This window comes from Triturus cristatus, chromosome 2_2 (genome assembly GCF_964204655.1).
Source record: "Triturus cristatus chromosome 2_2, aTriCri1.1, whole genome shotgun sequence".
NCBI lineage: Eukaryota > Metazoa > Chordata > Amphibia > Caudata > Salamandridae > Triturus > Triturus cristatus.
Window position 1 is genome coordinate 528,220,296 of NC_140582.1, and position 26,001 is coordinate 528,246,296.

A 26,001-nucleotide genomic window follows, 5' to 3' on the forward strand; every position below is an offset into this window, starting at 1 on the left:
CCACTTCAGGTGGGAGTTCTTAGAGATCCTGCCATACCAGGTATTCAAAGGGAAAACTGGTCTTGGGTTGCTTGTATTCTGGTTAAGGGAGGACCTGGCTTAGCAGTTCGGGCTGGACTGTTCCCATGAGGAGCAGGGTCAAGACTGATTTGGATATGGCTGCGTCCAAACTGGGATAGCATAGTGGGCAAAAGAACGATGGACTGGAATGCTACCCCTAGCGATGGCCAGTGGGTAGACATTTTGCAAGCATTCCTCCCATCACCTTTAGTATGCTCTGTCCCGGGTATTCAGGGCAGAGATTGAATATGCACTCCCCTCCAGCACGGCAGCCAAGAGATATTGGCACCGCTGTCCTTCTTTTATTTCAAGTCTGCATGCTTCTGACTAAGATCGCTACCTCTTCTGTAATGTGCCACACTGGAGGCAGGTGACCACTCTCAACTCCCTGAGTTCAGCGTAAGCTTTACCCACCCAAAGTGAGGTCACAACTCATCATCCTCATTTTTCACACCCAGCTCCACTTTCAATGGTGCCCTCTGAAGCCTTTGCAATATTAGGCTGTTTGCTGTCAAAACACTTGGAATTGATGACACTGCGCTGAAAGTTAGTTCACTGATTTTCAACCTCCTAAAGAATCAGGGTGTGCAGGATGTGTCAGGAAAGAATAAAGAGTCAAGATGTGCTGGGTGTGGTGGATAAGTGGAATGATGCATTCACTGTAGGGGTCTGTATTTGACCTCATGGTCACAGGTTAAAATTCCAGCTGGCCCACTTAGCCTTTCATCCTTCAGAGGTCAATAAAAGGAGTACCACTGAGCTGGGTAATAATAAACATCTGTTATTTTGCACCAAGATGCCCTTCTGAGTGAATGTGCCCTTTACAAATACACATGTTATGTCATGATAACCTGTTTTATGGTGAGATGCATAAGGTAGCATATCGCGGTACATTTAGTACATCATACTGCTATAAATAGAATCAAATGCAATTCATATGGATATTTGTAAAACGCATTACGCGCCATGCTTGACAGCTGTGAGCGCAAGAGAGTGGTCTGCCCTGAGTATTCAAGGAGGCAGCTAGCCAGAACATGCCTCTGGGCGATGCCAATGACTAATGCTTCACACCTGCCCAGGCCATTCCTATCGGCTTAGAGCACTTTAGACTTTCATTGGAATACGGAAGGATACATATTCAGCACACATTGATAATTGATTCCCTATTACAGCCAAAATGTTTTCACGAAACTGTATTTTTAAAATCTTGTATCTGTTCGAGAGAGAGCGTAAATCAGAACCCTCCAGTATGAGCAGAAAATGGCTTTTGGGCTTAAGCATGTTGCCAGTTGAAATTGGGGTTACCTGCCCTTTCCCTAGTTTCAAAGTTGAGCTGATATTATTATAAGCCATCTCATTTTCAGTTTATATCCCTCCATCAAAATAGGCTACCCGAGAATTCCGAATATCTCCTCAACAAAATGTACAGGAAATACAATGAATGACAAATATAATATGACGAATTTGATATTTCAGTAGTGCAGCTGCTCGGAAGAAGTGAGGTCTGTTGTGTCGGGTTGAAATGAGTGTGTCCTGATGTGTGCCATCAGAGATCAGCAACGCATGCAGTTTTTCTGTTAATGTTTTCAATTTGTCTGTTCTTTGTTAGTTAATCATTAAGTAAATTGGGCGTATCTGAAGAGAATAATGAATAGAATTCCTTACATTAATAAATACGCAATTTATGTATCCTTTGTTGCTGCTCATGACTCACTCGACACTTAACAACGCTTGACTACCTGCATCTGTCTGTGCCCACCTAAATCCACAATGTTGATGTGTACACTGTTATCATGCACACAGCATTCCAGCTAATTACTCAAATACGCAAACGTCTAACTAAAAGTACACTATCGTTGCTTATTAATGTCGTTTATTTGCAGTATTTCACAAACAAAATGATCACTTTGCCAGGGTTCTGCTGCTAGATTTGTTTGGTTGATTTGGCTGTATACAACCCCCCCCCCCCACCCTAACCCCCCCCCACCACCCTAACCCCCCCCCCACCTAACTATAACATGTGTGAAACCTATGTTTTTTTAAGTGAATTTGCAAGGTTTTTTAAATGCTAATTCCTAACTATAACGTGTGTGATACCTATGGTTTTTTAAGTGAATTTGTACGGTTTTTTAAATGCTAAGTTATGTATGTATTATTATATATATTTTTTTAAGGTTTTTCACCGTGCGCGCACCGGGCGCGCACCCCGCGATTTAAAAAAAAAAAATGAAATGTTTTTTTCACCCTTCGGTGTCCTTCAGGGACCCCCTGACAAAGGCTAGGGAAACAGGAACTCTCTACCCTGCCCCCTTTTCACGTTCGCCACCTCTCTTTTTCTTTTTCAGTGTCGCACCCAAAACAAACAAAATGGCGGACAACACTTCCTGATTTCGACCGATTCGAATGTTGACTGACATGTAACCACCAATCAGAATTACGCTCGTGCACGGCACCGCATACTTATGTACTTTTAACTGCAATTTTGTCAGGAACTACTGTACAGATTGACTCCATATATGCAAAAGGCACATGCCTGACCTGAGGACTACCTCTCTGCCAAATTTCAAGTAATTCTGTTCAGCCGTTCGGGCTGTACCTTCGACTAAAGGTCCTATGGAAAATAACATGGGGAAAACGCGTTTTGGGACCCCCCTTTTTTCTCGGCCCCCGCTTGACGAATCACCCCGAGACTTTCAGGGTAGGAGCTGAGCGGAGCGCCCCATTAGTTTTGAAAATTTCGCGAGGATTCATCAACCGGCGCCAAAGATATTCAAAATAGAATTTTCAGATTTCCTATGGAAACACGGTCCTAACTATAACTATCTACTGGTGACCGCGAGTAGATAATATATATATATATATATATATATATATATATATATATATATATATATATATATATATTCAATGAAAAAACCAAAGGTTTCACACATGTTATAGTTAGCTGGACATTTCACTCGTAAAAACCCAATGAAATTTCCCCGTTATAGTTAGTTCAGCTAACTATAACTCGCGCGCCCGCAATGCACTACTGATGACGTCACATATTACATCACTCATGACATGGTCACTGACATCACTCATGACATCACTGATGACATCTCAAATGACATCACTGATGACATCACTGATGACATCATCCAGTGAATGTGTGTTTTTCTGAAAATTAAATAGGTTTTATATAAATATATCTCAAGCTCGATGGAAGATTAAATGGGTATATAAGTGTCTAAATGGATGATTTTTTTTGAAAAATGTATTGTGTAACTGATTGTTAAAATGTATCATAGTGAATACATGGCTTAGTGAGTAATGTTTAAATATGTAAATATCTGTATCAGTCTCTCACTTTGTGTATAAGTGGCTGCATGGGTTGGTGAGTAGCTACATGGGAGTCAATGTAGGTTATTAGTTGGTTTTTTGAGTATCAGTCTGAGTGTCTGCATGGTTCGGTAGGGGGTATTACGTAGTGCATAGGTGCATGAATGAGTGACTCACTGTATGTGTTGAAGACAGCATGTGTGCATGACTATATGGGTGGATGAGTATGTGTAAAGGTGTGTTAGTGAGTGAAAGACTGTCTCAATAGTGTCTCCATGAGTAACTACATATGTTTTTAACTGTTATATGTGTCTTTTGGTGTATATAACTGAGTATATGTGAGAGTAAGAGATTGAAAGAGTTCCTGTATGAATAAGTATGTGTTTCTATAAGTGATTGTTTAAAAGACTAAGTATGTGTAAGTTTCTGTAGAAGTAGGTGTGGTGGTGTGTGTATAACTGTATATGCAAGTAAATGGATGTTTGATTCTTTATTAGCATGAGTGACTTTGTGTGTGAGTAACTCTATGGATGAGTGGCGTTGTGTAACAGGATGTACAGGTGTATGAATACATATGATGAGTGACTACATGTATGAGTGACTGTATAGGACTGTTGGTGAATGAGTGGATGTGTATGTGGTTCTTAGAATTACTGAATAGGTTGTTGTAACTGATATTGATATGTTCATTATTTCGAACATTTTAGTTTCATTTTTTTAAATGTGTGTATTAAAGGTTATATTAGGGGAAGAAGAGGTCTGCTACTATTTCACAAGGATGATGTCATCAGTGATGTCATCAGTGATGTCATTTGAGATGTCATCAGTGATGTCATGAGTGATGTCAGTGACCATGTCATGAGTGATGTAATATGTGACGTCATCAGTAGTGCATTGCGGGCGCGCGAGTTATAGTTAGCTGAACTAACTATAACGGGGAAATTTCATTGTTTTTTTACGAGTGAAATGTCCAGCTAACTATAACATGTGTGAAACCTTTGGTTTTTTCATTGAATTTCTAAGGTTTTTTAAATGCTAATTCCTAACTATAACGTGTGTGAAACCTATGGTTTTTTCAGTGAATTTGCAAGGTTTTTTAAATGCTAATCCCTAACTATAACATGTGTGAAACCCATGGTTTTTTCAGTGAATTTGCAAGGTTTTTAAAATGCTAATTTCTAACTATAACGTGTGTGATACCCATGTTTTTTTCAGTGAATTTGTACGGTTTTTTAAATGCAAATTTTTTTTTGTCATTTTTTGTAACCCTTTGTATAAAATAATATATGTACTATATCCTGCATTATGGAAAGGTTTTTTTTTTTTTATTTATGCATTTTTTTCCGTGCGCGCACGGTAAGCTGACGGTACGCGCTTCGTACGTCATAAGTACGGTGCGCGTACGTGAGTGACGTACGCGTACACCCGGAAGCAACGTCGCGGGTACGCAGGGGCGTGTAATGCGCATGCGCGATACGCAATACGTGCGTGACGTACGCGTACACCCGGAAGCAACGTCGCGGGTACGCAGGGGCGTGTAATGCGCATGCGCGATACGCAATACGTGCGTGACGTACGCGTACACCCGGAAGCAACGTCGCGGTTACGCAGGGGCGTGTAATGCGCATGCGCGAGTGTGACATACGCGCTGCGTAAGCGCACCGTAAGCGTCACGTGCGCGCACGGCAGGTCATGTGACTTACAAAGAACACTTTTTATTGGTTGAAATTACTTTCACTTCCAGAAACTTCCCACACCACACCCATTCCCCTCATTACTGCTTGAAAGAACACTTTTCATTGGTTGAAACTACTTTCAGTTCCAGATTCTTCCCACACCACACCCATTCCCCTCATTTCTGCTTGTGATTCTCTAGGAGCAGGAGCTGGATTGACATTGGGATACAATGGCAGAACAGCAGACCTCTTCTGAGAGTGAGGCCAGCAGCACCACCATGATCCAGAGAAGGAGGAAACAAAAGACTTATTTTGTATGGGAGTATTTCACTTTTCCAGAGGGGGAGAAAAAGGTGAATGCTCCATTGGTCACTTGCAAACTTTGTGGTCGTGTTTTATCAAGAGGAAATCCAAGGAGGAAATACTCCTTTGGAAATCACTCTATGAAAAGACACCTCCAGGACAGACACCCAAGGACCTTTGCTCGACATGCTGAAGAAAACCCTTCAGTAAGTCACCAGAGCCTAGCCTCAGATGCTCAGCCGAGTACATCATCGGCAGCTCAGCTGAGCCCTTCCTCTGATGTGGGAGCATCACCTTCTTCTTTTCCTGTGGACATCAACCCTCGATTTGGGAGGGTTGAAATGAGGTGTACAAGATGTGGTGGTCTTATTGTTTTTGGGGAGATCAGTCTTCCCCTTATTAACAATAAGATAGACCAGCATGTTTGTAGACGCTCATAATACTCCCATTCTTTCTTTCCTCCATCCCTGTATGAACCCAACGGCTCTTATAAGAGCCAACCTTACCTCTCAACTTTTTTTTATTTTTTCTTTGAAACTTTTTTTTTATTTTTTTTTACCGTACGCGTACGGTAAGCGTATTTTTTTTTCTTTTTTTTTTAAAAACACTAAAAATCAATTACCACATCTCAAGATCCTTGATAAATTAATAACTAATTTTTTAAAATCTTTTAGAGATAAAGTGGACCAGACCACAAAGTATGCAAGTGACCAATTGAGCATTCACCTTTTTCTCCCCCTCTGGAAAAGAAAAATACATTATGAATCCACTTTTCAGATTCTGAAAACAGCACATGTCCAAACTGCTTTTTCAGACCACCACCATGTGTAACCTGGGTGGCTGCCTACATTCCAGCAAGGGCAACCAGCCTTAGTGATGCTGAATGTATTTGCATTACTGGCTGAAACCTCAAACCCCACTCGCTTGTAAATACTGTGCATGATTCCACATGGTAAGCAGCTGGGTGTGTGCTAAGAGTCTGCTTCTGCACCAAAAAACGGCTCCCCCTTTCCATCTAATGCAACTGTGAAATCACCAGAGCAATACGCAATAAATCTCTGCCTATAATTCCTCTTTGCACACAGAGTCATGTTTTCACATTAGTCACAAAACGAAATTTCTTTGCCAATTTGAAAGCACACTTACTGCTCATTTTTTTGGCAAGTGATAATCACTTTTACAGACTGACACATTATGAATCCACTTTTCAGATTCTTAAAGAACCACATGTCCAAACTGCTTTTTCAGACCACCACCATGTGTATCATGGGTGACTGCCTACATACCAGCAAGGGCAACCAGCCTTAGTGATGCTGAATGTATTTGCATTACAGACTGAAACCTCAAACCCCACTCGCTTGTAAATACTGTGCATGATTCTACATGGTAAGCAGCTGGGTGTGTGCTAAGAGTCTGCTTCTGCACCAAAAAATGGCTCCCCCTTTTTCCTACTAATGCAACTATGAAATCACCAGAGTAGTACACAATAAATCTCTGCCTGTAATTCCTATATGCACACAGAGTCATGTTTTCACATTACTCACAAAACGAAATTTCTTTCCCAATTTGAAAGCACACTTACTGCTCTTTTTTTTGTCAAGTGACAATCACTTTTACAGACTGACACATTATGAATCCACTTTTCAGATTCTTAAAAAAGCACATGTCCAAACTGCTTTTTCAGACCACCACCATGTGTATCCTGGGTGACTGCCTACATACCAGCAAGGGCAACCAGCCTTAGTGATGCTGAATGTATTTGCATTACAGACTGAAACCTCAAACCCCACTCGCTTGTAAATACTGTGCATGATTCCACATGGAAAGCAGCTGGGTGTGTGCTAAGAGTCTGCTTCTGCACCAAAAAATGACTCCCCCTTTTTACTACTAATGCAACTATGAAATCACCAGAGCAGTACACAATAAATCTCTGCCTGTAATTCCTATAGGCACACAGAGTCATATTTTCACATTAGTCACAAAACGAAATTTCTTTGCCAATTTGAAAGCACACTTACTGCTCTTTTCTTTGACAAGTGATAATCACTTTTACAGACTGACACATTATGAATCCACTTTTCAGATTTTTTTAAAAGCACATGTCCAAACTGCTTTTTCAGACCACCACCATGTGTAACCTGGGTGACTGCCTACATTCCAGCAAGGGCAACCAGCCTTAGTGATGCTGAATGTATTTGCATTACTGACTGAAACCTCAAACCCCACTCGCTTGTAAATACTGTGCATGATTCAACATGGTAAGCAGCTGGGTGTGTGCTAAGAGTCTGATTCTGCACCAAAAAATGGCTCCCCCTTTCCATGTAATGCAACTGTGAAATCACCAGAGCAATACGCAATAAATCTCTGCCTATAATTCCTCTTTGCACACAGAGTCATGTTTTCACATTAGTCACAAAACGAAATTTCTTTGCCAATTTGAAAGCACACTTACTGCTCTTTTTTTTGACAAGTGATAATCACTTTTACAGACTGACACATTATGAATCCACTTTTCAGATTTTTTTAATTGCACATGTCCAAACTGCTTTTTCAGACCACCACCATGTGTAACCTGGGTGACTGCCTACATTCCAGCAAGGGCAACCAGCCTTAGTGATGCTGAATGTATTTGCATTACTGACTGAAACCTCAAACCCCACTCGCTTGTAAATACTGTGCATGATTCAACATGGTAAGCAGCTGGGTGTGTGCTAAGAGTCTGCTTCTGCACCAAAAAATGGCTCCCCCTTTTTCCTACTAATGCAACTATGAAATCACCAGAGTAGTACACAATAAATCTCTGCCTGTAATTCCTATATGCACACAGAGTCATGTTTTCACATTACTCACAAAACGAAATTTCTTTCCCAATTTGAAAGCACACTTACTGCTCTTTTTTTTGTCAAGTGACAATCACTTTTACAGACTGACACATTATGAATCCACTTTTCAGATTCTTAAAAAAGCACATGTCCAAACTGCTTTTTCAGACCACCACCATGTGTATCCTGGGTGACTGCCTACATACCAGCAAGGGCAACCAGCCTTAGTGATGCTGAATGTATTTGCATTACAGACTGAAACCTCAAACCCCACTCGCTTGTAAATACTGTGCATGATTCCACATGGAAAGCAGCTGGGTGTGTGCTAAGAGTCTGCTTCTGCACCAAAAAATGACTCCCCCTTTTTACTACTAATGCAACAATGAAATCACCAGAGCAGTACACAATAAATCTCTGCCTGTAATTCCTATATGCACACAGTCATATTTTCACATTAGTCACAAAACGAAATTTCTTTGCCAATTTGAAAGCACACTTACTGCTCTTTTTTTTGACAAGTGATAATCACTTTTACAGACTGACACATTATGAATCCACTTTTCAGATTTTTTTAATTGCACATGTCCAAACTGCTTTTTCAGACCACCACCATGTGTAACCTGGGTGACTGCCTACATTCCAGCAAGGGCAACCAGCCTTAGTGATGCTGAATGTATTTGCATTACTGAGTCCAACCTCAAACCCTTAAACTATTCTTTTTTTATACCAGTACACCTTAATTTATCGTGAAAACATAGTCCATATTATTTTACATGTTCCTCACATTTAAATTTCTCCCAAAACAGAAAATGATAAACACAACTTCAACAAAAGGAATTCCATTTCTATTATTCATTTCTTAATTTACCATATACATCCCCTCTCAAACTCTAAACTCACCTTTAAAATTTGTTAGCTGTGAAAGAAATGTGGCACTCAAACAGCAGATTATCAGAGCCAGGATCTCTTTTCTTTACACCTCTCTCCTATTCTCTTTCTATTGGTTGAAAACCAACCCTTTTCCAAAAGTACCCTTCCCCCAACTTGACTTCTGCCTAGTACCCTTCCCCCAACTTGACTTCTGCCTGCTACCATAGCAACAGCTCATGGAACACTGCTGTGTGGAGTTAGGTCAGAAGTTCGCCAAACAATGTTTCAATTCCACAGAGCAAGAGTGCTTGACTTTTCAAACCTAACAGCAAATCCAAAGTACTGTTCTTTGGTAACACATTTTTCTGTACCAATACAAAACATGCTTCTATTAATTTACACATGCAGCCTAGTTTTTATTCTAGAATGGTATGAAACAGCCAATCAGTTCTTTTTTTTATGAAAAAAATATGTATGCCTCCATTTCCAAACTGTCTTTCATTTCATTTTCCCATTCTACTGAATTACACCTCCTGAGTGCATCCAGATCTCCTTGGAAGATGTTCACAGTGTGGATTGTAGGGCACAGCTATGTCTTCTGGAGTGAAAAGTATGCAGAGAAAACAGGTATGGTGAGAGACCTTGCTTTGCCAAATGTAGACATTAAATGGATTGGTCAGAGAGGGTTAAAGTGGCACCAATTGATGCCATTGGTGAAATCCTTCATGCAAATCCAACACCCTGACCTCATAATAGTGCACTGTGGTGGCAATGACCTAGGCACTTTGACTGGGGTAGGTCTGGAAATGCTTATGAAGGACACCTTTGCACAACTGTTTTTACTTTTCCCTAAAACTGCCTTTGTGTTTTCTAACATATGCCAAAGGCAAAAATGGAACTGGTCCAATCATTTCTGTCCGCAGATTGACAAAGCAAGAAAGCACGTCAACAAATCTGTTTCTGCTTTCCTCCGTGACTATGGTATGGGTTCCATTTACCACAACAACTTGCGTTACGACATGCAAGACATTTATAGAGGAGATGGTGTACACTTCAATGATGAAGGGAACAGAGTCTTCCTCTTGAACCTTAGACTCTGCATCGGTACTTACTTGTAGGTACCACTAAAAAATCACTTCATAAACACAACGGCTCTTTTTAGAGCCCCCTAATATCTAAACACTTAAATCTGAATTTTATTTCTCTTTTTATTTTTTTTTTCTACCGTACGCGTACGGTAAGCTTACCGTATGCGTACCCCGCGATTTTTTTAAAAAAAATAATAAATGTTTTCTTTGAACTTTTCTGTCCTTCTTTGACCCCCTTACAAATGTTAGGGGGTCTGTAACTCTCCACCTTGCCCCCTTTTCAAGATATCACTCTTTTTTTTCTGAGTGAAAAACACGAAATGGCGGCCGCCGCTTCCTGGTTTCGACCGATTCGAATGTTTACTAAGATCTAAGGGCCAATCAGAATCGCGCTCGCGCACGCCACCGTACGCGTACGGTAAGCGCACCGTAAGCGCACGGTAAGCTGCCACAGATATATATATTGATTAAAAGGCTATTTTCTCAGATTCTACTGAACAGATTTACACCAAACCTACAAAAGGCACTTCCTTGACCTAGGGACTACCTCTCTGCCAAATTTCAAGTAATTCTGTTTAGCCGTTCGGGCTGTAGCCCTGTCTAAAGGTCCTATGGAAAAATGCATGGGAAAAACGCGTTTTGGGACCCCCCTTTTATCTCAGCCCCCGCTTGACGAATCCCCCCGAGACTTTCAAGGAAGGAGCGGAGCGTAGCGCCCCACCTATTTTGAAAAATTCGCGAGGATTCGTCCACCGGCGCCAAAGTTATTCAAAATAGAATGTTGCGGATTTCCTATGGAAACGTGGTCCTAACTATAACTACCTACTGGCGACCGCCAGTAGGTAATACTCTCTATGTACTATGTATGTTATTACTGTTGTGCTTACTCTGTAAAGCGCTCTGATACCTTTGAGTCATGTTCGCCCTATATAAAACTCACAAATAAATATCTGCATGAACGCCCCTCTGATTTTAGGACCTCATGGCATACACTGGTCCAGGCAGTAGACATTTGAAGACAAAAGATGCGTACCGAGGTACTGTTCGGCTTCCACCTCTACGGCTAGGAGGCAGACCTGCTTCACTTCCTGAAAGACGTCTTTATTTTCTTGGTGTTCTTTACATGAAGTGGTTCATCTCTGTTTTCCCCTTTGCTTGTTTTATAATCTATTGTCGCCCTAAAATTGCCTTGCACTTGCATTTGGGTCTTAATATATACCTCCAAATAAAACATATAGTATTAATGCTTGTCCCACACAAGCCCTTTTTGGAATGCACATGGGCAGTGCCCGGTTTTGCAATGGGTACGTGCGACAATTGCCTAAGGGAGTGCTCAGTTTTCCATCTCACACTGGACTTGTCGCACTGTGGGCCTGAATATCAGATAACTATGCGGGGCCAAGCAGTGCTTAATGTGTATAAAAAATAAGTGCCGGAGCTCTTGTCTGGAGGCAGCTTGCACCAGCCCATTTCTCCTGTTAGCGCCGCCTAAAATAGAACCAATGAATAACCATGAAAGTGGGGAGATCATGTAGTGTAATGGCCAGAGCTGCCGGCTTTGGAGCTGGGAAACCATGTTCGAGTCTCTGCATCGGCTCAACATCCTGATTCTGGGTAAATCACTTAATCGCCCCAAAAATGAATGCGTACTTCATTGATGCGCATGAAAAGCGCTGGTGTTGGTGATTAAGTGCCGCTGCTGAGAACCGGAAACCACTGGCTCAAATTAAGCACTGGAACCAAGTCATTGTAATGCTTGACAGCCAAGCTGAGCCTGCAGTCCACAGAAGGGAAGTCAACATGTGAGCTTGAGAGCCATATGAGGGTTTGGATGAGTAGAGAGTAAGAGGATGCATTGAGCAAGGTGTTCTTGCCACCACACCGGTCCCCTACTTGGAGGTGAACAGGTTTGAGTGGTAGAGAGACATGCAGGTGCAATCAGTGCAGTTGATGTCCCTTAGCTTTCTTGTGCTGAGTTGTTGTCTGTGACAGAAATTATATACTTCCCTGTTAAGACTGCACGTTTCACGCCGTATAAAAGTTTGCACCAGCATCCTCATCTCAATACAATTGGCTAGATACCTCTGCATACTTTTCTTCCACACCATGTGCCTGGAGTCCTTCAAAATACCTACTGCTGCTAGATACTAGCCACTGAACATCTGCAGGATCTGCCTTGATAGCCTGTTCCACACTGACAATGAACATTTCTCTAACTAGACATCAGCAGGTTGGACTACTTTGCTAGTTGGACGTCTGCTACTTCTATGTTTCACTCTAGGTAAGATGCCCCTGCCTTACACTATTGACACCAGGCTGGATGGTTGTCTGCCAGTGGAGGAGGCTGGACAGTTTACTTGTCCTAGTCTTCAAAATGATGAAAGGACAGCTGAAACCCCTGTCAGATGTGGACAATTGTGCCCCTATTATTCTTCAAGTAAATATATCTGGGGGAAGGGGGAAGAAATAACCTCAAATAACATTTGTCATTCATCTTTTTACATGCTGAAATAGACGGTAACCATGTAGACATGATACAGGGTGTCGCTCTGAGAAGAAGGAATAGTTTTACTTCTTAATGTACAGTACATCGAGTCACTTTGACATAATTAATTACAGAAAATTATGGTCACTAGCCAGCCTTGCAGAATCAAAATCTTTTATACGTTTATTTTTTTAACATAAAGCATCATATAAGGTTTTTGGCAGATGGCCACTGGTGCTGCCCGTTTGGCCTACAAACAGCAATTGCATTGGTTCACATCACTCTTCTTTGTGCACACACCTTTTTTTTTCAGAGTGCGATGTGAAGTACGTTTTTGCATCTACATACATCAGTCCTGGACCACAATAGTTAACCCAGTGTGCTGCAGATCAAACATACATAATCAGCACATCTGTGTGCATAATCCGGAGGTATCTCACAGACTTCATTTCAATTACACGTTACTGAGGAGAAGAGCCTTCATCAGGATGATGCAGATAGGAAGTTGTGAGGAAATCTTCTGTTGATATGTCCTCTGTCTAGGGGCACTTACTTTTTTAAGAACATCAACAACCATGATATGCTTTTTGTATCTACTCTTATGTTCCAGGAATGGATTGGTAAGCCGTGCTTCAATGAATGAGAATGGCTGAATGTGCCACGCTTCTCTTTTTCATCTCCGTAGTACGATATCTTGGATAAAAATTGGACACACACAAAGGATAAAAGGATGTACCTATATCAAAAGGTCCTATTAAAAGAAGATTTAATTTCAAGTCATAATTAATCCACAGTTGAAGTGGTGTTTCAACAGTGAGGAATGCCATTCTTGCAGTAGCTTTCAAATCAAGCTCATTCTATTAATTTTTATGTGTTTGAGATGTCTAGTATTTTAGTGGATGAGATGGCAAAGAGAGAATTTGCTCCCAGAAAAATAAATATATTTGTTTTGCTGTGAGGACTTTGGTTCTGACCCACTTTAACACCACTAGTTTTTATGACTTTGAAACTACTTGTTTTTGAAGCTCTGATGTGAGTGTGTTTCACCGAGTCTCACTCACTGTAAGCTTCTATAAAATGGCTTTTGAGTGCTAACCACCAGTCCCTTTCTTTTTAAATAAGATCCACTGCTCTGCAGCTGTGGTAAAAGACTCCTCTTTTTTACAGAAACAGAGGCAGCCAGACCTCTTGCACCACTCAAAGAAGGGGCTTTCTTTTAAAAGTTTGGGCTATTGTTGGTGTCAGTTAGTGGAGGAGTTAACAGTTCTGAAAGAGCTGCTACTGATCGAGGATTGAATTCACCATGTTGCCAAATTCTCAAAATGTTGTGCAGGAGGGTGGATAAGTAAGTAAAGAATTTCTAAAGCATGCGAATGCCGAGGCGTCTTGGCGCTAACATCCTGTAACAGAACAAAAAGAGAACCTACTTAGTGCCAGAGGTGAAAAGCCTGGTGTTCAGAGATTTTCTGTAGAGTACCCGGTTTGAATGAGATCTCAAAGAAAAAGGCAATTGTTCCCGAGCTTGCATGCTAACTGAGAGAACCAATTGCAGAATGGTAGGTAATCCCTGAAAAACAATGTTAGCCCTGCCACAATGCTGGGTATCCCTGGCAACATGCTTCACCTGGCACAATGGTGATAGTCCATGAAAACATACAGGATCTGGCACAATTGTGATCATTCCTGGTAAAATACTGCCAATCTCAAAATAAACACAAGGAGATGATGGCCGGAGCACTGAAACTTTTCAGACACTCATCCTCAGTCACAGATCTGGGTTGAATCCATCATCGTTCTTTAGCTCACTTCGCCACCTCAGACCCAGCTATATGCAAATCAGTCTTGACCCTGTGCCTCATGGGAACAGTCCAGCCCGAACTGCCAAGCCAGGTCTTCCCTGAACCGGAAACAAGCATTCTGGCACCGGTTTCTGGGTAACACCCTTCATCAGCCAGGCTAGCTTGAATCCAGTGGCAAAGTGAGCAAGGGACCCACGTCTGGGCATACCCTGGCAACTTAGGGCGAACACGGCAAACACAAGGAGATGATGGACGGAGCGCTGAAACTTTTCAGACACTCACCCCCAGTCACAGATCTGGGTTGAATCCATCCTCATTCTTTAGCTCACTTTGCCACCTCAGTTCAGACCCAGCTATATGCGAATCAGTCTGGGACCCTGTGCCTCATGGGAACAGTCCATTCCGACCTGCCAAGCCAGGTCTTCCCTGAACCGGTAACAAGCATCGTAGAACCGGTTTCTGGGTAATACCCTTCATCAGCCAGGCTAGCATGAATCCAGTGGCAAAGTGAGCAAGGGACCCACGTCTGGGCATACCTTGCCAACTTTGGGCGAACAAAGCAAATACAGGAGAGGATGGACGGAGCGCTGAAACTTTTCAGACACTCACCCCCAGTCACAGATCTGGGTTGAATACATCATCATTCTTTAGCTCACTTCGCCACTTCAGTTCAGTCCCAGCTATATGCAAATCAGTCTTGACCCTGTGCCTCATGGGAACAGTCCAGCCCGAGCTGCCAAGCCAGGTCTTCCCTGAACCGGAAACAAGCATCCTGGGACCGGTTTCTAGGTAACAGCCTTCATCAACCAGGCTAGCTTAAATCCAGTGGCAAAGTGAGCAGGGGACCCACGTCTGGGCATACCCTGCCAACTTAGGGTGAACAAAGCAAATACAAGGAGATGATGGCGGGATCGCTGAATTTCAGACACTCACCTCCAGTCACAAAATAGCAGTAAGTTTTGACAAAATGCTGGTCCTGGCACAATAGTGGTAACTTCTAGCAACACACTGGTCCTACTACAATGATAGTAATACTTGGCAATGTGCTAGCCGTGGCACAATGATACTGACTCGTGGCAACTTGCTGGCCCTGGCTCATTGGTAGTAATCCCTGGCATATTGTAGGCATATTGTAGGCAGCCATACTTTGATTATGCTAAGGCACTACTGTAAATCATTTCAAATGTGTTATAGTTCATGCAGTCTTCAAGAAGAGGAGAACCAGTGCAAGTGAACATATATAACAGGTATGCTACTATACATGCTTAGCTAACCTCTCCAAAAGCAAGACAAACGTATTTGCCATTGCTTGGGTTGAGGAGACTGAGCTGGACAAGGTGAAGCCTATTGCATTTGTAAATGGTTATGTTTATGAAATAAGAATACCAATATTGAAAAGTTACTTCTCCTTGATTGTACTCAAGTGTTTCTTGTCGCAGTGTTCATAAAATGTTTTCAGATATTCTAACGCTATCCCGTACTTGTCTCTTGTACTATGTAATGTTGTTTTCCACGTGTTTTGATTTCCTAGTGATGGAGGTTCTCATGAACATCCATTGCAAGTTACTAAATCATCATGTAGAAAAGGTTACTCATGTAAAATGTGATTGCTCTGTAAGTCAATGCCCTTTTAAATACATCAGTATTTTATGGAAGAATAGTAATTATCATTCAATTTCAGGTGATCAATCATCTGGCACTGAAGTATCTGAATCTACATGCATTGTTGAATATGGAAAAGCTGTGGACATAAGCTATCTGCAGTACCTATGGGATGCTCAAGCAAACATACTTCGTTGTATGAGGGATTGTCAAGTGTGGGCTTCTCCGTATGATGGGTACAGTCCTGACCCTGATGCCTCGTACCAGGCTCTCGCTAAAGAGAATAGCATAAAACCAGACTTCCCTGTGTTCAGACTGCAACGGAGACCTCAGTTAAGTGTGGGTTCTGCTGATTTGTCCACCTTGGGAGCAAGGCTGCAGATGGAGTTGGAGTGGGATGATAGTTATGATACTGGAATATCCCCCGGCTCAGATACAAGCTCGTCCCAGCCTTGCAATGACACAGGCAGCACGAGTGCCACTTCACCCGTAGAGCCACCTAAACACATACAGGAGATGAAAAAGAATGCAATCATGCTGATCAAAGGATCATACATAGAGGAGTCTGATTTTCAAGATGATGTCATGGTCTATAGGTTGTGTGCTCTCAAGGATGCCCAGGATGCAGCTATTTCTAAAGATGAAACTGACAACTCACCAACAAAACCTGAAAATGAAACTCAGGCGCCAGCAATGAGAAATGGCCCTCTTACTCAATCACAGCAAGATAATGACTTGGAAGAGCAGAATAGAAAAAATGCAAGCTTGAGTCGAGAGGAAACAAAGGAAGAGACAAGCCATGACATTTCTAAAATGGACATATCGCCAGACATAACCCCTGAATCATCATCAGAGGCAGATGTTAATTCAAATGTGAGGACTCTCATGAGGACGCTCAGCCCAGAGAGTGAAGATTTCATTGCACGGTGCGATGAGATCATGGAGGGACTGGGCTCCAACACAGTAGTCTTGGAAGAGCAGAAGTCAACATCAACTGACCCTGTCTCTGCAATGGAGGAAGATGAGGATGACTTTGAAAGCTTCTCACCTGAAAATCCTTCTGTGGAAAGCACTTCTCCGTTTGGACCAAAAGATCATTTATCCTTTATGAACCACCCTGCCAGGCTCCAGGGGGCACCCTTTACAGGTGAGCGTTTCACGTTGTGTTTTCTGTTGATTGCAAACCGCTACATTAATAGGAGGTTTTTTGAGATGTGTTATGTAGATGATGACATCATAAAGAAGGGAGGTTTGTTTTGTTGGATTGTGCCTGCATTTTACACTGCAGCAATAGTTCCTATTATATCCAAACCTCACTGACAGTCACAAGACTGAAGCAATAAATGGAGTCAGTCGCGGCCAGGGCGACTGACTCCGGAATCTGGGGATCACGGTTCGATCCCTGGCGGCAGATTAGCCCAGCACCATGTGACTCTGGGCAATAGCTTGCTTAATCTTCCCGACGGCCCCCAGCACCTAGAGACCCTTACGGGTGATTGTTCGCGCTTTACAAATGTGTATTATATAAAGAGTAATCCCACTTTATATTGCCTTTCTGTCACGTAAGAAGTTCATAACAAAGGAGCGTACAAGAGTTACAGATGATCAGTTCCGAGATATCGCAAGACGGTGCAGAGAGCAAGGAATTGTCAGCGAACCACAGTGTTAAAAATTTACGGAAGCGATTGGAAACAAATGCAGCAGAAGATATTATGGACCTGTCTCTGCTCTGTTGTGTTGTATTCCATCATTTGACTTTTATTCATGTAGTTAGTCTTTAATTTCCTCTCTGAAATTGCAGGTGCTTATTACAAATTTAGATTGGCCTGATACTTTTTTTTGTGGCTGTTGGCTCCTTGGTTAAACATTTAGTCTGGAGTCTTAGTATAAAGAGGTTTGAGTCTTAGTATAAATAGGTTTGAGGAGATAGAAAAAAGAAAACCGAGGCAATTTTTTGAGGTTGGCCTCTGAAAGGTGTTTTCTTTAAGCATTTTAGAGGGGTGGGGTTTGGCAGGAGTTTGGCAGGAGGCAGCATGTCTAGGTTGATTCATTTGTGGAACATTCATCACTCCGGATATGGAAATTGCATGCAAGGTAGGGATGCTGGCTGGTGTGGATGGTTTGCCAACAAAGAGAGCCCAGTTTTAAGCCCATGCAGCTCTAGGGATATTTATCTGGTTGAAGCAATGGGTAGGAGAATGCAAGCAGAGGCATGGGGCAGCAGAGTCTAGATCAGGGTAGCTTTTGTGGCCTCCCTTAAATACATTGCTTGAGTCATTTCTGTAAAGGATCAGCTCCTGTGCCATTGACTGAAATCAAGACTAGAGGATAGGAGATTTCCCTTCTTCGGGAAGAGGGGCAGAACTGGAAAAATGACTGTATTTTCAATGTGAGTGGAAAGGGATAGCTTTTACTGCAGTCACAGGTGAGAAAGTTGCTGTTAATGCCGAAAAACATCTTCTGATTCGGGAATAGTGTTTTTTATGAAGCCTGTAATATAGTTTTGGTTAGGTTGTGTGTTGCGTTACGGAGGGGCTCCACATATATCCCTCCACGGTGGAGAGACAGGAGTTGAAGGTCATGAGCGATGTAGATTTTCAGATGGAGGCTGATTTCACTAGTATATTGAAGGATGGAGACAGCCATTTGTACCTCTTTAGTTCAGTGTCTCCATGTAAATGTTGAAGCGCACAGGTGAGCAGGGAGAGCTCAAGCAACTCGGAATAGGGTTGGTGTGGAAAATTAGCGTTGAATGCACTGGCTCATGTCTGTTAGGAAGGATCTAATTCACTATAAGTGTGTCTTACATGGTTTGTAAACTGAATATTTCTAAGCATACGAAGTAGGTAATAGAGTTATATCCATTTCAAACACTATACTAAAACACAACCCATGATGCATTGTTACAAATGTTTGATAAAGGATTGCATATGTTCTTTTTGATTTTGTAATGGGCCTACATATGTTTGTTATAAATACATAGCATTTATGTGGTTATGTGCCATGTCTTTGTATAGTGCCTACTATCTATGGTATCTGGAAAGTGCTTGGGAGAGTGTAGTAAATATTCCATATCAAAAATGTAAAACCAACACAAGGAATTTTGGAAATGTATTTAAATTAAAGTGTCACATGTTGTTCTGATTTTTTTTAAGACCTATTTTATTGTTTCATCAGAACCGAACATCTGAAATGCATCATAGTCAACTTGCATAACAATTCAGCATCAGTATTTCATCCAGACACGTTTACATCACATGCACATTGAATAATCTCTGTCAGATCACCAGATCCTTTACTTAATCCTAGTCATTCTCAAATGCTGCATTAACCATAACGTCTAACCTGTTGCTAACTAGTGGTCGAGCCAAGGAACTACTTAATGTTCCCGGAGCCAACCAGGGGTGCTTAAAGCCAGTATATGTTACCATTTGTCAGTGTCCGGTGAGGGGGAAGATACAATTAGGACGCACCCGGGGGTATTTCTCCTTCCCTTTCACACAGGTCACCCCATCTCACATGGAAAGACTGCACATGTTTTTCTGGTGGTTTATCAACATTTTGTGGTTGTAGACAGTGTTGTTCACTTCTAATACAAATGGGAAAGAAATAGCTTAGTGCAAGGTTTTCTACATGGAGCTAGTTCTAATGCCTTTCCCCACCAAAAGGGAATACAATAGGAGTCAAATGTTGCCTTACAAAAATGCATGTAGAGAGGGGCATTAACTTTGAACCTGTAGTAGTCGCTTAAAACAGTCATGAGAGAACGTTTGTGGATCATGGTCTACTCCTATTCATGATTGTATCATCAGGTTTTGAGAAAGCATTCGTTTTCTACATTGTCTGTTTTGTTATTTGGTTGGTACTGTTCAGTAACCACATTTCCAATTGTTAACATGTTTGCATGTATCTCTGAATTGTTGTATTGAGGTTTTTTGGATGTTCTTCATCTTGTTTTCTTTATACATTATGTTTACTTTTTTTATTATTGAATTTCCAAATATTGAAAATACAAAGGCATCTGTAATTACATCATGATGTGAGATGGCACATTACATGTCTCGAATCTTCCTGTATATATATCTATTAACCAGAATACATACATCTAGCAAACAGTTCCCATTTCCATTCCTCCCCACAGATCTTCAGAGTATCCTAAAATTGCTGGTCACATAGGTATCTCACAGCACTTATGCAAGGGTTATTATCTTGATACATGCAGTACCCATTGTGAGTGGGACACATGTATTCCCTACCGCTGAGTTTAGGGTATTCCGTACAGGCATCCAGCCAGGCAAGCAGGCCTTCAATCATCTTTTTCAGGTAAATATGCTAACAGGGGCTCGCAGATATCTCTGGGACGAGAGGCAGTTGGTAGTAATTCTGCTTATACCGTGAGCTGATCTTTAGCGTATATTAAATCAGTGAGCCAGTCTTTAAACTTGGGGGCACGTCCTCTACCCCATCTACAGGCCACCCTACGCTTCGCCAGCAACAAACCCAGAGCGATGGATTTCCGATGGGTTTTGGGAATATCGGCCGTGTAACTCAGCAGCGCAGGCAGGGGGGATCTCGAAAGTTGAACCTCAGTAATTTTGGATAGTGCCTCAATCACCTCACGCCAGTACTCCTGCACTTCATTGCAAGCCCACGCCAAGTTCAGGAAATCTGCACCCTCCTGCCGAAATCTCATGCATCTATCGTCATCTCTCAGATTATATTTACATAGCAATGCAGGCGTATAATAGATTCTAGGCAAAAACTTGAAATTTGTAATTCGCAGCCGACTACTGGCTGTGATGTTTTCAGTCTGCGCACAGCAGTGAGTCCTTTGTGCATCTGACAAAGGAATTCCCAGATCTTGATCCCATGCTTCCCTGGCCCTAGATGGTGAGTGTGTCCACTCTAGCAGCGCAGTGTGGTATATTTGAGACCTAGCATATGTTGGACTGGTCATCTTGAACACTGTGTGTAGTACCTCTAAAGTGAGAGGTTCACAGAGGAAACCCGGGATATTGGCTCTGATCTCATGTCTCAGTCGTATATATAAAAGTATCTCTAGTGGAGTGACTCCCTCTCCGGTCAGCAGCTCCATGCGATCCTTGAACTTACCCTCCCGGTATAGATCACCATATGTGGTTAAATTTCTTTCATGAATCATTTCCCGGCATAAAACTTCTGGGTGACGGGCATGTGGGAGGTGCGACTGTGGCACTAGTGGGGAATATAGTACAGGTTTGGCTATTGCTCTAGACAGGTGCTGCCATGCATTATTAGTACAGGTAACCGTGTGATGTGTCACTCCCTCCCCGGAGACACGTGATCTTAAGAAGGAATGCAAGGGCGTAGGTGCCATGTATCTCTGTTCAATGGCCAAGTGTGGCATGAATGGCGGCGAATGTAGCCAATAAACTGTGTAATGGGCTTGGGCGCTAAGGTAGTACAACTTCATATCCGGAGCTTCGAAACCCCCTCCCGAGAATGGCTGTGTCATAAGTTGCCAACCTATCCGGGCTGCTTCCCACCCCACACCAATTTGATAAGCAGAGCTCTCAGGGTGTTAAAGAAGGCACATCCTGGATTATATGGGATGTTAATGAAAAGGTATAAAAGCTTAGGATGAATGTTCATCTTCATCAGGGCCACCCTGCCAGCCAATGAGAGTGGCAGTGCGATCCAGCGCTCCACCCAGTTGCTAATTGTTTCAATCGCTACCTCATAGTTTGCCCTGAGAGTATCTTCAGGGTCTCTGGTTATGGTCACGCCCAGATATCTTACTTTAGTCTCACACCAGCATAGTGGGAAATCGAGAGAGAATTTTATTGTGTTGGGGGTGAGTGGAAAAATTTGGGACTTTCTCCAGTTTAGTCTAATCCCAGACAGATCGCCAAATTGAATAAATTCACTTAAGATTGGATTGAGGCTAACGTTAGGTTCCCTTAGATATAGGGTAATGTCGTCGGCGTATAACGATATTAATATCTGCTGGGAAGGGTAGATTATAGCATAGTCCTTGTGATGTTGTCTTATTTTAGCCACCAGAGGTTCTACAGCCAGGGCAAATAATAATGGGGATAACAGACATCTCTGGCGGGTGCCCCTTCTGATGGGGACAGGGTTGGAATATAAGCCATTGATCTGAACTACAGCCTCAGGTTGGGTATAGAGTAGTTTAATCCATGCAAGGAATGGCTGGGGAAGTCCCATTTTGCCCAGTATGGTGAACATGTAGTCCCATTCAAGGGAATCAAATGCCTTTGTGGCGTCTAAAAAAATCCCAGCAGCCAAGCACTCAGGGTCTATGTCATGGAGGAGCACAAATGCGGTGCGTAGATTGTGTGAAGTGGCTCTGCCGGGTATAAAACCCACCTGATCCTGCAAGACCAGGCTGTCCATTAGCAGAGCCAAATGACTAGCTATGACTTTAGCAAGGATCTTTGGGTCACAATTAATCAATGACAGAGATCTGTATGCCTCGCATTTAGTAGCCTCCTTGCCTGGCTTAAGCAGAGAGATATGATTAGGGCTTGTCGCATGGACAGTGGGAGAGTCCCGGAATCCCTTGCCTCCTCAAAGACTTGCTGAAGAATGGGGGTCAATTAATCGATGTAGCACTTATAAAAGTCGTCTGGTAGGCTGTCAGGTCCCGGGGCTTTGCCCGAGCGCAGTCCCATTATTGCTGCCCGGATTTCATCTTCCTCAAAGTCCGCAGCCAGGAACTCTCTACGAGAGTCACTGATCCATCCAAGAGCTGTGTCTTCAAACTGAGATGTAATACCCGGGAGTTCCCGACCAGAGGTGTGATATAATGCGGTATAGTATTTGGAAAAGGCATTAAGAATTTCCCGTGAGTCAGTATGCCTGTTGCCCTCCTCGTCAGAAATTTCAAGGATCTGCGTAGTGGGAATTCTACTGACTTCCACCAGGGCTCTGCCAGGGCATTCGCCCTCCCCATAAGATCTGGCTATGTAGTATTTCGAGCTAAATTTGGTCTCGCGTTCCGCCTCATCAGCATATTCATCAACAACTCTTTTAGCTGTGCTTGCATGTGGGAATGGGGCGAGGTAGCCATTTGCCCCTCAATTTGCTTAATTTCTGCTTCTAGTTTGCTTAGAGTCCCCCTGATGGAACGCAACATCCCTTCGCTCTTAGCTATGCAGAGACCTCTCATGGTGACTTTAAAACTTTCCCAGACACAGGTGATTGTGGAGACACTATCTATATTACATTGGAAAAATTCCACAATTTCCTGGCGCAGTTCCTCCCGAAAGGCACTATCCAGTAAAGCCGTGGGCTGCAGCCACCAGGACCGATATGGGGACTCATTGCCTGGCGGTGTTAATTTCAGCAGTGCATGGGAGTGGTCCGAGAGTGCACGCCAAATGCATCACCTCACGGAGCCCCGTGTTCAGTCCCGCAGAGAGTAACCAATTGTCCAAATGGGACCAGCTGGAGTGGACGCTAGAATAAAAAGTGCCCTCCCTTTGGGTTTGATGAAGGGACTTCCATGCATCGAAAAGATGATGATCGGTCATGATGGCCGTGAGATGTCTAACAGCATGTGGATGCGGGGGTAAATGTGGGTATGAGCGATCCGTGGTCGGATCTATTACCCCCCATACTATATAGGCAGAACCTATTTCTAAAATGTGCCCCCATAAAATATTGAAGTATTCAGCATCATCTGTGTTGGGCGCACAGCAGCTCACCATTGTTATCGTATGTCCTGCCAACCTACCCCACATTTGGCTGAATCTGCCCTGAGAATCCTGCAATGCCCCCAATGGACAGTACCCTAGACCTGCTTTAACTAGAATAGCCGTACCTCTTGCGTATGTGGAGTAGGAGGAGAAGCAACTGTGTGCAGCCCTCTTCCTGCCAAATATGGGTGACACCGTGGGAGCCAAATGCATCTCCTGCAACATTGCCAGTTGGATATAGTGTCTGTCTAAATAGTACAAAACCTGTCAGTGCTTACGAGGATCACGGAGCCCATGCACATTCCACATTAGGCAATTAATGGTAGGGGTTTTGCCCGACTCTAAGTTAGCCATGGATCCCCATGCGAACCCTGAGACCATAAAAACACTTGGGGATTACCATATGAAAACTGTTTCAAACAGAGAGTATGCAATCACATCTGTGCCAATAGTAAGTGATACCATAAAATGCAAATGTATAGGCCCATAACTGAACTTCCCAGCCCCCCACCCACCCCTGTGGCCCAATCCCATAGGGGAAATATATCCCACCCAATCCGTGTAAACATCAGTACAGTCAATATACTTGGCATATATTGGTAGGTGCTCCTCTCCATTCTAATGTTTCCAAGAGGAAGCCATAAGTCCTCAAGGAGACATAATTTGCCAGTAAGTGCAACCTGAGAATGCATTAGTGATGACTGAACAGTGGCAAAAAAACAACATAACATTTCAAAACATCCTTCGTGGGAATTCCCTCTGGGGATATGCTCCAGAGAGACCGTCAGCGCACCTTGCATAGTGATAGGGGTCCCGGGAAATCATTGTGTGACAAATATATCAAGATAATGTATAACATTGTAAGAGCACTGGGCCAGAGCGTTCAGTTAAGTATGTTCTCATTGCCAGTGAAAGTTCGAGCAGGGATCAGAACCTCACCGAATCTGGGCAGAGTGTCAAGTCTATCTTAGTCTGTCTTTAGTCTTCCTCATGGGTCGGCGAGGAGCGTTGTGATCCACGGTTATCCTCTTGTAATGGATATGGGTGCCCTGGGCAGGATTTCAGAAAGTCCTGGGCTTGTGGCGGGCTATTGAAAATATGCATCTTTCCACTGTGCTGTATCCGCAGACGTGCAGGGTAGAGCATGGAATACTGGATATTGGCCTGCTGGAATATATGCTTGACGGGTAAAAATTATTTCCATGCTTCCTGTACCGCTAATGTAAAGTCTGGGTATATTGCAATTTTAGTCCCGTCATAAATCAAATCCTGCTTTTCCCTTGCCATTCGTAGTCCTTGTAGTTGAGAAAACGTGCCAGTATAGGACGCGGTGGTGGTCTCCCCCGAGTGATCTGTGGGCCCTCTCCACCACCATTACTTTGGAGAATGCCTCTGCCCCAAAAAGGCCCAGAAGCAATTGTTCCACGTACATCTCCGTGTGGCCTGTAGCAGTGGATTCCGGGACACCTACTATACGCAGATTATTTCTGCGCGAAAGCGCTTCTAAGTCCTCATTCTTGGCAGCTATAATTTTGAAAAGCTTCTCCATACCCTGTAGCTTTGCACAGTTAGCAGTAGAGCCATCTTCTAGTGAGGAGATGCGTTGCTTTGTCTCTGATATGCGCCCATCATGTTTTTCGAGTTTTTGCGCAATAAAATCCATTCGCAGGTTCATGGTGTCCATTTTAGACTCATGATGACAAGCTGTGGCGCATATTAAGGAGTAATGTTTTGATGTCCTCGTCCTGTTCTATGGGAAGAGGAGGGTGTTGTTTCTCCCGTTGTGTTTCCACGTCATCATTAGGTATTTGCTTCCATGCAGAGAATGGTAGCTTTGCTTGTTTGCCATCCATGCGGCCCATTTTGCACTCTGTATCCTTGGAGGTTATCACTTGACCCACACAAAGAACTACCAAAAATCACTGCAGGGAGTGTGAGAATTTTCAGTGGATTTGTGTTCATCCACGTTTCTGTCAGCAGCTGTGTCTAAGCTCAGCCCCGCAACTCTATGTGACGACCCCCACTGGTTCCCCACCGGTCCTGTCGCATTACGGGTCTACTGAGCCTCTCACCACCTTTACTGTGCTGACACTAATGGTCTTTCACCTCCTGATGGTATCACAGAGCTCACCGCCTGTCCCCGCTGTCCTCTGATCTCAAAGCGCTGCAATATGGAGTGTAGGTGTTCATCTCAGCTCACAATGTGCAGTCACTCGCAGAGTGGCAAGCAGGTCCACCGGAACAGCGGCACCGAAACAAGGAGGCAATGCGGCCA

At 43.1% G+C, this 26,001-nt stretch overlaps 1 protein-coding gene across 3 annotated transcripts in view; it reads left to right on the forward strand.

The window, feature by feature from the left end:
* FHIP1A (FHF complex subunit HOOK interacting protein 1A) overlaps positions 1-26,001 on the forward strand; it is a 389,114-nt gene that overhangs the window by 286,277 nt on the left and 76,836 nt on the right. For all 3 annotated transcript variants that reach the window (XM_085641659.1, XM_085641660.1, XM_085641661.1), the window contains one exon: positions 16,106-17,173. In XM_085641659.1, coding sequence (XP_085497785.1) covers positions 16,106-17,173 — 1,068 coding nt within the window. The remainder of the gene's footprint in view (positions 1-16,105; positions 17,174-26,001) is intronic.